The following is a 12,793-nucleotide window of genomic DNA, read 5'->3' on the forward strand; positions in this document are numbered from 1 at the left end:
GGCAAAATAATTTTTGTAAAAGGCCAAAATATGAGTGAAAAGTCAAAATTTTAAATAGAAAACTCCAAGTTATGAGATAAACAGTCACAATTATAAATCAAAAAGCCAAAATATGAGATAAAAGCTCAAATGATAGAATATTCATAAGTGTGCAATGCAAAAATTGAAAATATGAAATGATTTCTTTTCCCGCATTTCTTTTTATGTCATTATTTTACTCTTTATTCTTCACATTTTTATGACTAAATGGTTTTTGTTATCGTCAAGGTTGAGTTTACATTTTTATACTGGAGGAAATCTGCAGACCACTTACTGGTGGACCAGTTCTAGTAAAAATATCAAATGATCTGGTGGGCCGGGTATAACTGCACCACGGGCCAGATTTGGCCCCCCGGCCTTGAGTTTGACACCCCTGCCTTAATCCTACAGTGTTCAGCCACCATTTAATCCTGAGACATCAAAAGTCACAGCTGATGTCCATTACTGTCCTAATTTGTGGGTAATAAAGCCCTAACATGTTTAATCAGCCGTCTCAGTGCTGCTAACATCCAATTCTGCCTGATGGAGCTTTAACTAACAGCTGTATTGATTCTCTGATTGACACTGTTTTTGATTCAGGATGAACAGATTCCAGATGTTTGTACAGTAGCTGCTTATATGTGATTGACTTGAAAACATGCTCACTTCATCCTCCCAACATCCCTGCACACTCTCAGCTATAATTACTTCTGCTGGTGAAAATACAGACAAGTCTGTTTGCCCCGGTGTTCCTCTGAAGCTTTACTTCCTCCGGTCCCACCCATCTCTATCTGAAAGCACGGCCTCTCCTCAGAGACAGCGCGTTATCTTCAAATGGGAACAGGAAATTCTCTCTCTGACCGGTCTTTCCCTCTCTGTTTTTGTCTTTTATACGCACACCTACTCAAACTGCATTTACAACCTTGAAAATGGAGCCGTTTGATGTTGTTGTCTGATGCTGTCATTCAAAGATGTCTCCGTGAGATTGCTCAAAAACACATCCCTAATCCAATTTTCAAACATGTGTGAAGAGGATATTTTCTCTGCCAGTTTAAACCTGAAGGATCAGTCTGTTCTGTTGCTGCTGTCCTCTTTTTGCCCTCAAAATCTCTTCCTTCAGTTTGCATTTGCCACATTTCTAAAGAACGTTTAAGTGCAGGATTTATCCGGATGACCTTTTGGGACTTTTGTGCTTCATTTCCCCTCATGAAATCATCAATTAACAATCTGCATTGCTTCCTTAGCCTCCCTTTGATTGGTTATTGATTGTCTTTTCATAAGATGTGGTGCTCTAATCTGAATTTCAAAGCTCTCATTATCTGTTACCATCTGGATGATTCATGTTTTGGGTGCTTTTTTCTCTCTCTTTCCTTTTCCATCTCCTCTTTCCGTTCCTTTTCCTCCCTTTGGTTCTGCCTGTCTTCTCTCTCTTCTCTCCTTTTCTTTGGGTGCTTCTAGTGGTGGCCCCCGGGCCTGGTCTGGGCCCCGCTCCAATGTCCCAGTTTGGAACCATCTCGCGGCAGATTTCACGGCACAACCCCTCCAACTCCTCTGTCTCTATGGTTTCGGCCACGGGCACCTACCGCCGGGCGCCTTCGGTCACTTCCCAGTTCTCCTTGCAGCAGCAGCAGCAACTCCAACAGCAGCAGCAGCAGCAGCAACAGCAACAGCAACAGCAGCCTCACATTAACGGAGGCACTCCAGGCTATGGCCAGAACTCAAGTAAGGCCCTTCTGTCTCCAGCTTTGTAAATCCTGAGTATCACCAAGGCAAATAAACACCGTTTTCTGAATCATGCACTGTGACAAAGTAAAGCAGGCTAACCTTTGCAGCCCTGAAGTGAGTCACTGCTTCGTGAAGGTCAGGCTTGCTCTCCGGTCAGAATTATTGACTCACCCTTACATCTGAAAGTGCAGGTTAAGGCTTTTTATCGAACTGTGGGCCGTCTTTAGTATCGATGCAGAATGTCTCATTCTTGTGTTGTACAGCAGAAACAATGCAGACGATCGATAAGTGCTGGCAGTGGTTAGTCTCAGTTTTTGGACTTGTGTAAAAGTGTGGTCAGGAGTTAACCCTTAAACAGGCTGCTCTGTGCTTTATGTGGGTTTGGACTAGTGGGGAAATAATCCACCCATCTAAACATTTTATCATTGGTGCAAAGAGTAAACCATCGATATAGATCAGGGATGGGCAACCTGGTTACTGAGAGGGCCAGTTTGTTCTCAGTTGTTACAGGTTGAGGGATACTCTCAATTCAACTATTATAATTACTTATAATTGAACAAAAAGAGACTAATATACAGCTTTTATCATATAAATGCAAAAAGCAATGCAATCAACAAAAGACAGAATTTAAGCCAGTTTGAACTTTTTGTATATTTCGCTTACATATATTTTTTTTTTCATACAAAGGCTTTTTATCACTGCACAAATCAGAAAAAAATACAGCAAAGAACCACAAATTTGCCAGTAATTGTAATAGATATCATTCTTTTTATGATGCATCTTTATTTTAGATTTATTTGCTGTGTCAGCAGAGGTGGAAAAAGTACACGACTGTTGTACTCAGTTAAATAAGAGTTACGCAAGTTAAAATTTACTTGAGTAAAAGTACTGGTCTATTAAAAGTAAAAGCATTTAATACAGAGTAGCTACAGAGGAGCTGTACAGTAAAATCTGATCTTTCCTTGTTTGCAAGAACAACAAGAGAAACGATCTGCTACCAGGTTGTTCGGGTAAAGTCACACCTCTATAATAAAGTAAAATACACAGCAGAATTGACAGTGTTAATTAAACCAGTATAGTTAAGTTTAACACTTTCAAAGTGTCTTTATTGGTCTGCATCCCCTGTTTTTTCATTTGATTGATGAGTTTTCCTGGTGATAAATATCCGTCTTGTTATGTAGCAGACTTAAAATACTATTATTTTATTACTTTACATGCACTTTAAGCAAAGTTGGAGAAAGTATATAACTATTGTACTCAAGTAAAAGTCAAAGTTTACTTTAAGTACTGCAGTCACGTTAGGAAATCTGTGGTGAGGTGGGTCTCCTCTGGAAAGAACAAAGAGGACAGTCAACCTCATGGCAAGGTGATGCAGACTGATGAAGAATACACACGAACATCTGCAGTGACAGGCAGGGAGTTCTAACTAAGTGGATAGCTTCACTCATGGTGCAAGTGTGTCTTTCATTGAAAACAACGAAAATCCACCTGAAACATGAGCAAAAGAACCCCAGCAGGGATCAGGCAACATCCAAACACAACTAAACACTCTGCCCAAGGGCATGATGGGAAACCTAACCCAAATATCCCTCCAGAAATCCAGTGTAGTCAATAGAGGTGGAAAAATACAGCTGCATAGTACTCAAGTAAAAGTACAGTTACTCTGGTTCAAACTTACTTGACTAGAAATAAAAGTACTGATTTGAAAATGTCCTCAAAAAGTATAAGTACCTAAAAAAAACGGCTTAATTGAATAAAAATGATTAAATATATTTAGATACTTTCCAGCCCTGCCTTTCGGGTAACTTGTAATCCCTAGTTTTGATTGAAGTAGAACTTAATCAGCTGTAGTTTCAATTCTAAATTAGTTCTGACTTCCTACTTTTGTGAAGCACATCAGTATCTAAGTAAAGCGTCTCCATATTACCTATAACTGATGAGAACTCGTGCAAAAGACAAGTCTGGCTGTCCAGTGTTACAGAAAATGTGGCCCGTCACAAATCACAGAGAAGCTCTGTTATGAATAAAGCATCACAGATCTTTAAGCCAAGGGAAGGTCTGCTAGCTTTTGTTCAGACTTCAGTGATACTTAAACATCTGTGGGAGGATTCTCTCCCCCTCTAAGAATGCAGTCTCACTGCATGGATTTAATTTACACCTGGCTCAGATTAGATCACAGTGCGAGCCAGACCACCTCCAGATGTGGATGATCACATTCCAATCACAGTCTGTTCGTCGTTATTCAGCGTTATCGACAGACCCATGGATATTGGTAACAGGTGCAGAAGCAGCTCTAGTGTCTCAGCTAAAGATAACCGTCAGCCTCTGCAGCCTCTGAACAGATAAAATGTCTGTCTCAGGGTTTTTCAATGGCTCAGAAAGGTCTGAAAAATTAGAGTTGAAAACTCAAAGGCTCTGGACATAAAGGAGTTCATACTTGCCAGGGTTTGGAATGAATGCCTGTAGACTTGGAAGTCAAACAGTGCCCCCTTGTGGACATCAGTAGCCTCACTTCCCTGAGTCATCAGTGGGAACTGCCCGATTGACAGAAATCAGACGTAATCCTCCCGTTTATCCTTTCGGCCTCAGTGATCCTCTGATAGCATGTGAAATCTCATCACACTCACAGACGTCACTCAACTTTCCAGCCTCAGCGTTTGTGTCTGATCTGTGGAGACGCTGCAGCTACGCACACAATGAATTGATCTGTTGGCTACTACAAGTATTAATTATTTTTGCATCCGAATATGAATCAATCAGAGCCAACAGATTAATTGATTTGCCTCAGCATTTCTGTCACTCTGTCCTGTTGTGTTGAATTCATCAAGCTCACATTTCTTACAGTTTGTCTGGTGTGTCATTTTCTTGAGATTTGAATGCACTCATTACTGTCTGTTGTACATTCTTGGTGACTGATGGGCTCTCTCCTCCCTTTCTTGTGTCTTCTCTGCTGGCTTTCAGTGTCTATCGCTCCTCCTCCTCCCCCCATGCCCCAGCTGACTCCACAGATACCTCTGACTGGCTTTGTGGCCAGGATGCAGGAGAGCAGTAAGTGAAGAGGCTCAAATATACCCTCCTCTTTATCCATGCCAACCATTCTCCACTTACAGAGTACCCAGCATGCATTCTGCTTGTTCATCCATCTTTCAATCCTGTCAGAAACTTTTGCAACCCTGGACCATCCGTGTCTCTCCCTAGTCCTGGTTTAACTCTTAAGTAGCTTAGTTGTTCATTAATTTCATCAATAATGGAAAAAATTGGGCTTTTTTTGTCAGTAATAGCAGAAAAGAAGAATTCTTACTCACTCATCAACTACGTTATTGATATTCAGTTTTAATCTTTTGGTAAAATTATGGACATTCCTGTCTGAATTAGTTAATTTTGATTTTTTATTTAGCAATCATTTTTTTCTGTTTAACTACAAATGGTGTGATTTTTGTAAGCAGACTTTCTTCTTAATACATTTTAAATGTTAAATTTTCTGTTTTTAAAGGGTATATAGTACACATACAGAGTTACAGCGTCTTAAGACCTTTAGGACAAAAATGTCCTTACCCTTAAACATTCATCAAAAAAGTATATAAATATTTTCTTGAATAAAATTGTTTTCCAATCGATGAAATATCCAAGACTGAGATTGAAAAACTACTCCAGCCCATTATCATTCATTGTATAGAATAAAACTCAATCATTCCTGTGAAAAAACAGTGACATTATGTAATCAAATCAGCATTTAAAGGGTTAAAATTCCATGGATGATAAAAGAAAATGTTTTTGATCATAACTGATGTTGATTTTGCATCTAGGACAAATTGTCTGTACCCTAGAACATTTATTTAAAAATTATTATAGGAATATTTTTTGGTATAAAACTTGATTCTAATTGCTGAAATATCAAAGACTATAACTGACAAGATACCCCAGCCCACTATCATTTATTTTATAGAAAATAACTGTTTTTGTATGTTTGTTAACCAGGACAGGATGTAATCACACTGGCGTTGAAGGTGTTAAACTTCTAGAAGAAGAAGTTCTAATAGTTAAAAAAAGCTTCTAAAAAATGATCATTTATTTTTTGGTTTTAATCAGGACTGAAATTGATTAAAAGATTTATCTAAAAATCTGACAAAATATTCATATACATGTTTTGTTTTTTGTTTTTTGTTTTTTGTTATAAAGGTTTTTGAAAATAGGCATTTCAAAATGGGACGGATATTTCCATAAACGGCCTCAACATTAGAATTTTAATCTGGTAGCGGAGGATTAAAAAAATCAGCTGTAGTGTATTAAATCCAGGTATTTTTGGTAAACTCTTTTTAAAAATTTAAGACATTGTCACACTTAATAAACCAACATTTTCTGAACTTTTTGGAACTAAACACTGATTATTTATCAAGACAAAAATAGACTGTTTAGAACTGGTAAGAACCTTTTATCTGTCCCTAAAACCAGATTAAAATCTAAAGGCTCCAAGCCTTTGGAATAATTTATCTGAAAGTCTCAGACTGGAAGATTCACTGTCTTCTTTTAAATCAGCTCTAGAACAATTTCTCTGCTTTTTATAATTACTTCTATTTGTTTTTAATAATCTTTTGATGTTTTTTCAGTTTTTATTATTTTATCTTTTTTTTTATTTCTTTTTTTCCATGTATTGTTAAATATATGTATTTTTATTTGTCAGATTTCTTGTGAAGCACTTTGTAAGTTTTTAAAAGTGCTATATAAATGAACTTATAATTGTTATTATTATTATTATTACGTTTTTTTCCCTGAAGCTTGGATATGAACGTGTTTTTAACAGTATACTTATACGTTTTTCATATTTGAGAAATAAAGAACAAAGGGAGAAAAAAAATCACCAATAAAAATACAATGACAGGGAGAAAGCAGAATAAACGTAATTAAAAGGACAGTAATGGTTGAAGTGCTAGTATTCACATAAAAATATAGACATGTTTTCATTAAATAAATCATTTTGCACTGATAAAAATAGAAAACATTCTCAGTAAATTAAAAATAAAAAAGTTAAAATTACTCATTGTAAAAGAAATCCTCCAAATAAAAAAGGCAGAATAAAATCAACAGTATTTATAGACTGAAACAAACCCCTATTACCACTGGAGCTCCTGTAACTGAAAAACTAAAAATTTTAACTGAAACTGTTAAGACCACAGACCTTTTATCCAGGAAACTCAGTGATTTTCTAAGTCCCTGTACTCTTCTGCTGATGTTTCTGAAATTTCCCTTATGAGCTGAGGTCAAGTATTTTATTTTGAAACTAAATTTAAGTCCCAAATGTTTAGCTGGACTTAAGGAAGTGGGACTCTTTGCTGCCCTCTGCTGTTGTAAAACCTGAAGTACAGAGACTGGAATTCCCTTTTTTGAGCGACAGCAGCTTTAAATGTTTGAGCAGTAAGATTGAGGCAGTTAAAGTGTTGGAAATAATTAAAACAGGGCATCTATTGATGTTTTGCTGTGTGGGTACTGTTGTACAAACCCTCTTAGAGCTCAGTGTAATAGCAGAACTTGTTTCTCTGCATGTGCATGTCTGAGTAGCTTCAAAGCCACAAGGAGCTCAAACTGCAAGAATCACTCTGAAGTGAAGCATGAATCTTAAGAGTGGAGCAGTCGTGTGGGTAACTTCAGCATTCAGATTTGTCACATCCACACCCCTCTGCATGTCCTCCCATCACTCTGCATGATTCATCCGCCGTCCTCTCCAGCACCAGCAACAACTGAACGAGGGAAAAGATTTCTGGTCATTTGACTTCCTGTTTCTTCAACAGTTGCAGATACCCCCACTCCCCCTCCACCTCCTCCTCCAGACGACATGCCGATGTTCGATGACTCTCCTCCTCCTCCTCCACCTCCTCCGGTTGATTACGAGGAGGAGGATGCAGCTGTCGTGCAGTACAACGACCCCTACGCTGATGGAGACCCACAGTGGGCCCCTAAGACCTACATGGAGAAAGGTGAGATCACAGAGCAACTTTGACCATTTTAACAGAGTTTCTGAGAAGTTTTACTGTTGTAGAAAAGGTTGTAAGTACTCATGATGATCCTACGTCTCTGGGCCGCTCTCTGAAAGTCTTACTCTCCTCCATCAAACATAGAGTTGGGTGCTAAACCGGTACTAATACCCATTACTGATAGAATTTCTACTATGAAATGGATTTTTGTAACAGCTTCATCACTGGTTGATGACATGCATTGTGCTGTAGAACTAAAGAAAAACATATTTTTTAATGGTAACTGCCACTGGAGCCACATTTGTTGACTATGTGGTCAATCAGGGAATTGTTTCTTTTATATATTGTAAAAAAAAAAGTATAGTATTTTAAGACGTTCATTTAACGTACAGCCATGTGCACATGTGAAGTTTTCTGAAGTTTTTTGGATGTAGGATGCTAAGGATTCATCACGGGTGTTTTACTTCACAGCCAAGGTCGAGCTGGATGCCATTTCTTTTGTCTGGGCTTTTTCACTCCTGTGTTACGCCCAGAGACCACCAGCAGTTTTGGCCCTACCTACCTGCTCTGCATGCCACATCTACCCTGAACTCTGCCCTAAGGGTGTAGACTTTGTTACATTTTCCAAAGATTATTTCCCCATTCCCTTGGTAATATAAGGACATCCAGAGCACACCCTGGATCGTGCGAGTCCTCCTAACCCCGCCCACACACCCTGATGATGCCCTCAGATTGGCTTGCTCCTTACTTCAGCCTCATTTTTTGATTTTGATTTAATATAATGCCTCATTTCCCATCTGTTAACATGGAGGAAGAGTTTATGACCCGTGCTGCTGCCAGGAACCCTTAATGTTGTCATGTCGTTCATTTTTTTCATATGGGCTACGACTGAGATATGGACCGTGCAGCTTAAGGCCATAAAGAAGCATCCCCACAGCATGATGCTGCCACCACTTGCTACACACTGGAGTTGGTGTGTTTGGTGGTCATCTTGTTCGATGACCATTCTGGTCTCACTGGACCAAAGAACTTTCTTCCTCTTGACCATGGAGTCTCCCACAGTCCTTCTGGTGAACTCTAGTCCAGATTGAATCTGAGTTTTCTTCAACAGTGTCTTTCTCTTTGCCACTCTCCCATAAAGTTCTGACTGGTGAAGAACCCGGCCAACAGTTGTTGTCTGCAGAGTCTCTCCATCTCAGCTGCTGAAGCTTGAAACTCCTTCAGAGTAGTCATAGGTGTCTTGGTGTCCTCTCTCACTAGTCTCCTTCTTCACGCCCACTCAGTTTGTGAGGACGGTCTGATCTAGGCAGATTTATGTGACATATTCCTTCATTTCTTCATGATGGATTTAACTGATATCTGGGATGTTCAGTGCCCTAGAATTATTTTTTGTATCCACCCCCTGACTTATATTTCTAATAACCTTTTCTCTGAGTTGCTTGGAATGTTTTTTTGTCTTCATGGTGTAATGGTAGCCATGAATTCTGATAATCAGTGACTGGACCTTCCAGACAGAGGTGTCCTTTTACCACAATCCCTTGAGACACATTCACTGCACTTAGGTGATCCCCATTTCACTAATTGTGAGACTATGAGTATACGTATATAGACATTGTATAAGTCAGGGGTGTCAAACTCAAGGCCTGGGGGCCAAATCCGGCCCATGGAACAGTTATACTCGGCCCACCAGTATAAGGTCTGCGGATTTCCACCAGTAAAACAATGTAAACTTAACCTTCATGACTGAAAAAATCATAGTCATAAGAATTGGAAATAGTAAAGAGTTAAAATATAAATGTCAGGAATGTGGGAAAAGAAATTTGTGTTTTTATTTTGTATTTTCTAATTTGCACCTCACAATTATGACTCAAAGTTATGGCTGTGATTTTTTATATCATATTTTGTCCATTTAGATTCATGATTTAAAATTTTTTAAGTCATATTTTAACATTTTAAACTCATGAAATTGATTTTTATTTTACATTTGACATTTTCAACACCGAACTTTGAATTTTGATCGCAAATAATAACCTTATCTATTTAAATTCTTACGTCTTTAGCCCATCTTTGGACCTTTTTAACAAAATATTTTTAATTTTATCTCACATTTTGACATTGAGGACTCATGATTTAGAATTTTATCTTATATTTTGACCTTTGAAACTCTTGATTTTGATTATTATCTCACACTTTCACCTTCTAAACTCTCGATTTAGAATTTTTTTCTCATATCTTGACATTTTCAACGCCTAAATATAAATTTTAATCACAAATATTGACCTTTTATTGAAAATTTTTCATTTTTATCCATATTTTGACCTTTTAAACTCAGGGTTTTGTGTTTTTAGTACTTTAACTATTAAAGATTCATATTCATCATATTCATGATTTTAAATTTTGATTGTTTTTTTTTTTTTTTTAATCTCAAAATTATTTATCATCAACGCTATGTTTTTTCCCTTTAATTTGTTACCGGTGAAGATGAGGTTGACAGTTTATGGGAAATCTTGACCCTGTTAGGCCCTCAGGTTAGACCCAAACTCAGAATTCGGCCCCTGCTGTGATTGAGTTTGACACCCCTGGTGTGAGTACTACACTGTGGAGTCAACTTTTACTTAAAATTTACTACAATTCTGCAGCAGCAAGTCCTTCATCAGATATTTCCGACCTCGAGCAAACCTCTCTCTTCCTGTTTTCAGTGGTGGCCATCTACGACTACTCAAAAGACAAAGACGACGAGTTGAGTTTCATGGAGGGCGCCATCATCTACGTCATCAAGAAGAATGATGACGGATGGTTTGAGGGCGTCTGCAACGGCGTCACCGGCCTCTTCCCTGGCAACTATGTGGAAACCATCATGCACTACGCCGACTGAAGAGACCCGGCAGTATCAGTACGGTCTATTTATTCAGTCACAACATAATCCAACGACAGACTGACAGCAGCAATCTCCACTCATGAGACGCATAGACGTAACTGTATGATTCCCTTTTTGATATGACAGAATGTTCTTTCCCTTACTGATTGCAAATAAAATGAAAGTAATATCTATTTAGTTTATTTTGGTGTTATATGGGCGGGTGGGGGACATTTATGGAATATGTAAAAAAATAGAGTTTCTAAGGAATCAGACTGCACACGCTCGCAGAACTCAAAGACGATGGTCAGACATCTGAAGGACATCATCTTACCTGGACAAAGATATGTGAACGAGAACACAAGGTTAGATGGAACAAATGAAATGTCAAAAAGTGTTTGTACCGTCAGTGTAAATAATGTGAGCTGCAGAAACTCGGGTTTATGTCGTGAATTCAGTGAATGTTGATTATATGATAGTTTTATTAGTGGTGCCCTCCTCGACGCCTTCAAGGGTGAATAAAACGTTGATGGCCTGTCGATAATTTACAAATTTAAATACTGTACAATGTATTTCAAAGACGAACAAATATCCTGATGGTCAAAGCATGCAAATTCTTTAAGAGATATAATGTAATCTTAAGTTTGTCGCCATTATGCTTCCATTTTGTTGTAAATGTATTCACCTTCATTTTGTAATTTTTATTACACTGTGGAAATCACTGAACTTTTAAGATTCTGGAGTGAATTTTCAGGCTTTCACATGATTTTAATTTGCATCATAAATGAAACAGTTTACTTTTTCACACATTCTGATCTCTGTAGCTCCTTTCACACAGAAAACTCGTGAAACTTCCCTGAATTTTTCCTCGTGAGCTGCACGTGTGAACACATTTTCAGCCAGACTTTTTCCAGTCAGCCCCCAAGTAAATTTTCCTTACCCACACCCCTCCCAGGAAGATTTCCCAGTGTGAAGGAGCAACTCAGGAAAGTTTCAGTGTCAGAGCTCCTGAGATGTTCTAGATCAGTGATACTCAACGTGTGGCTCATTTGTGGTGATTTATGGCTCTTTAATGTCTTAATTGAAATATTATTCCTCCAGAAAATTTTACCACAGAGATTATCCAGTACAAGTCACATTTATCGGTTTGTTTCCCACACTTCTACTGTAGGCTTTAGTTGTCAACCTCTGTATTTGTCTGCATATTTCCATTGCCTTTGTTTGCATTTTTTTGCAACTTTAATTCAATTTTTACTGCTTTTAGCCCATTTTTGACACTTTTATCCAGCTTTTTGCAATATTTTGCCCCTTGTCAGTTTTCACCCATTTAAGATGCTTTTAGCAAATAATGCCACTAATTTCCTATTTTGCCTCTCTTTCATGTTTGTATCCCATTTTTCCCCACTTTTTTTTATGATTTTTGCCCCTTTTAAACACTTTTCACTCATTTTTGGGACCATTCTTGCCACCTGTAACTCGTTTTTTTCCTACTTTTAACCCATTTTTTCCATTTCTGCCCTTTTATGCCTCTTTTCTCCCAGTGTTTGCCATTTTTTCCCCCTTTTGACACTTTTATCCTTCTTTTTGCAATTTTTTTTGCCACTTCTTGCCCATTTAAGCTTGCAATTGAATACCAATTTTTGCCCATTTTCCCTACCTTTTTTTTCCTGATTTTTGCCCATTTTAGTCACTTTCCACTCATTTTTTGCAAAGTTTTTGCCACTTTTAACTCATTATTTGGTCACTTCCCACTCATTTTTTGCCACTTTTCTCCCAGTGTTTGCTGCTTTTTGACCATTTTAGCCACCTTTCACTTCTTTTAATTGCCACTTTTCACCACTTAGATCGTGGCTCTTGCAGATGTATTTTTCAACGATTTGGCTCTTTGGTTGAGCAGGGTGAGTAACACTGTTCTAGAGATTTTCAGGAGTACATGTGTGAAAACAGCTTTTGTTATAGAAGCCCTACGAAGTCATGCATCCATGGATTTTTTTCTTGCAATAATTAGTATTTTTCTGGGTTGATCTCAGCTGTTTTTTTATCTTTAGATAAAAATGATAGTATCCCTTTAAAAGTGATTCAATTATGACATCATCATGAGAAAACACCTTGTTTTTTGCTGTGAGTCCATTTAAGTCAGTTTCTTGACCTTGATGCATTTATTTCATGTTATTAAGACAATGATGGTTTTCCTAAATGACCGGTTAATCAATCAGTTAATCTG

At 37.9% G+C, this 12,793-nt stretch overlaps 1 protein-coding gene across 6 annotated transcripts in view; it reads left to right on the forward strand.

Annotated features, from left to right (window-relative positions):
* abi1a (abl-interactor 1a) overlaps window positions 1-10,759 on the forward strand; it is a 101,407-nt gene extending 90,648 nt beyond the window's left edge. For 2 of the 6 annotated variants that reach the window (XM_041813741.1, XM_041813742.1), the window contains 4 exons: window positions 1,477-1,740; window positions 4,705-4,791; window positions 7,530-7,715; window positions 10,412-10,759. In XM_041813741.1, coding sequence (XP_041669675.1) covers window positions 1,477-1,740; window positions 4,705-4,791; window positions 7,530-7,715; window positions 10,412-10,587 — 713 coding nt within the window. In that variant the 3' untranslated portion in view covers window positions 10,588-10,759. The remainder of the gene's footprint in view (window positions 1-1,476; window positions 1,741-4,704; window positions 4,792-7,529; window positions 7,716-10,411) is intronic. The other 4 variants (XM_041813746.1, XM_041813747.1, XM_041813743.1 and 1 more) reach the window with 2 other exon arrangements.
* The last annotated feature ends 2,034 nt before the right edge of the window (window positions 10,760-12,793 follow it).

Source organism: Cheilinus undulatus, linkage group 19 (assembly GCF_018320785.1).
Source record: "Cheilinus undulatus linkage group 19, ASM1832078v1, whole genome shotgun sequence".
NCBI classification, from domain to species: domain Eukaryota; kingdom Metazoa; phylum Chordata; class Actinopteri; order Labriformes; family Labridae; genus Cheilinus; species Cheilinus undulatus.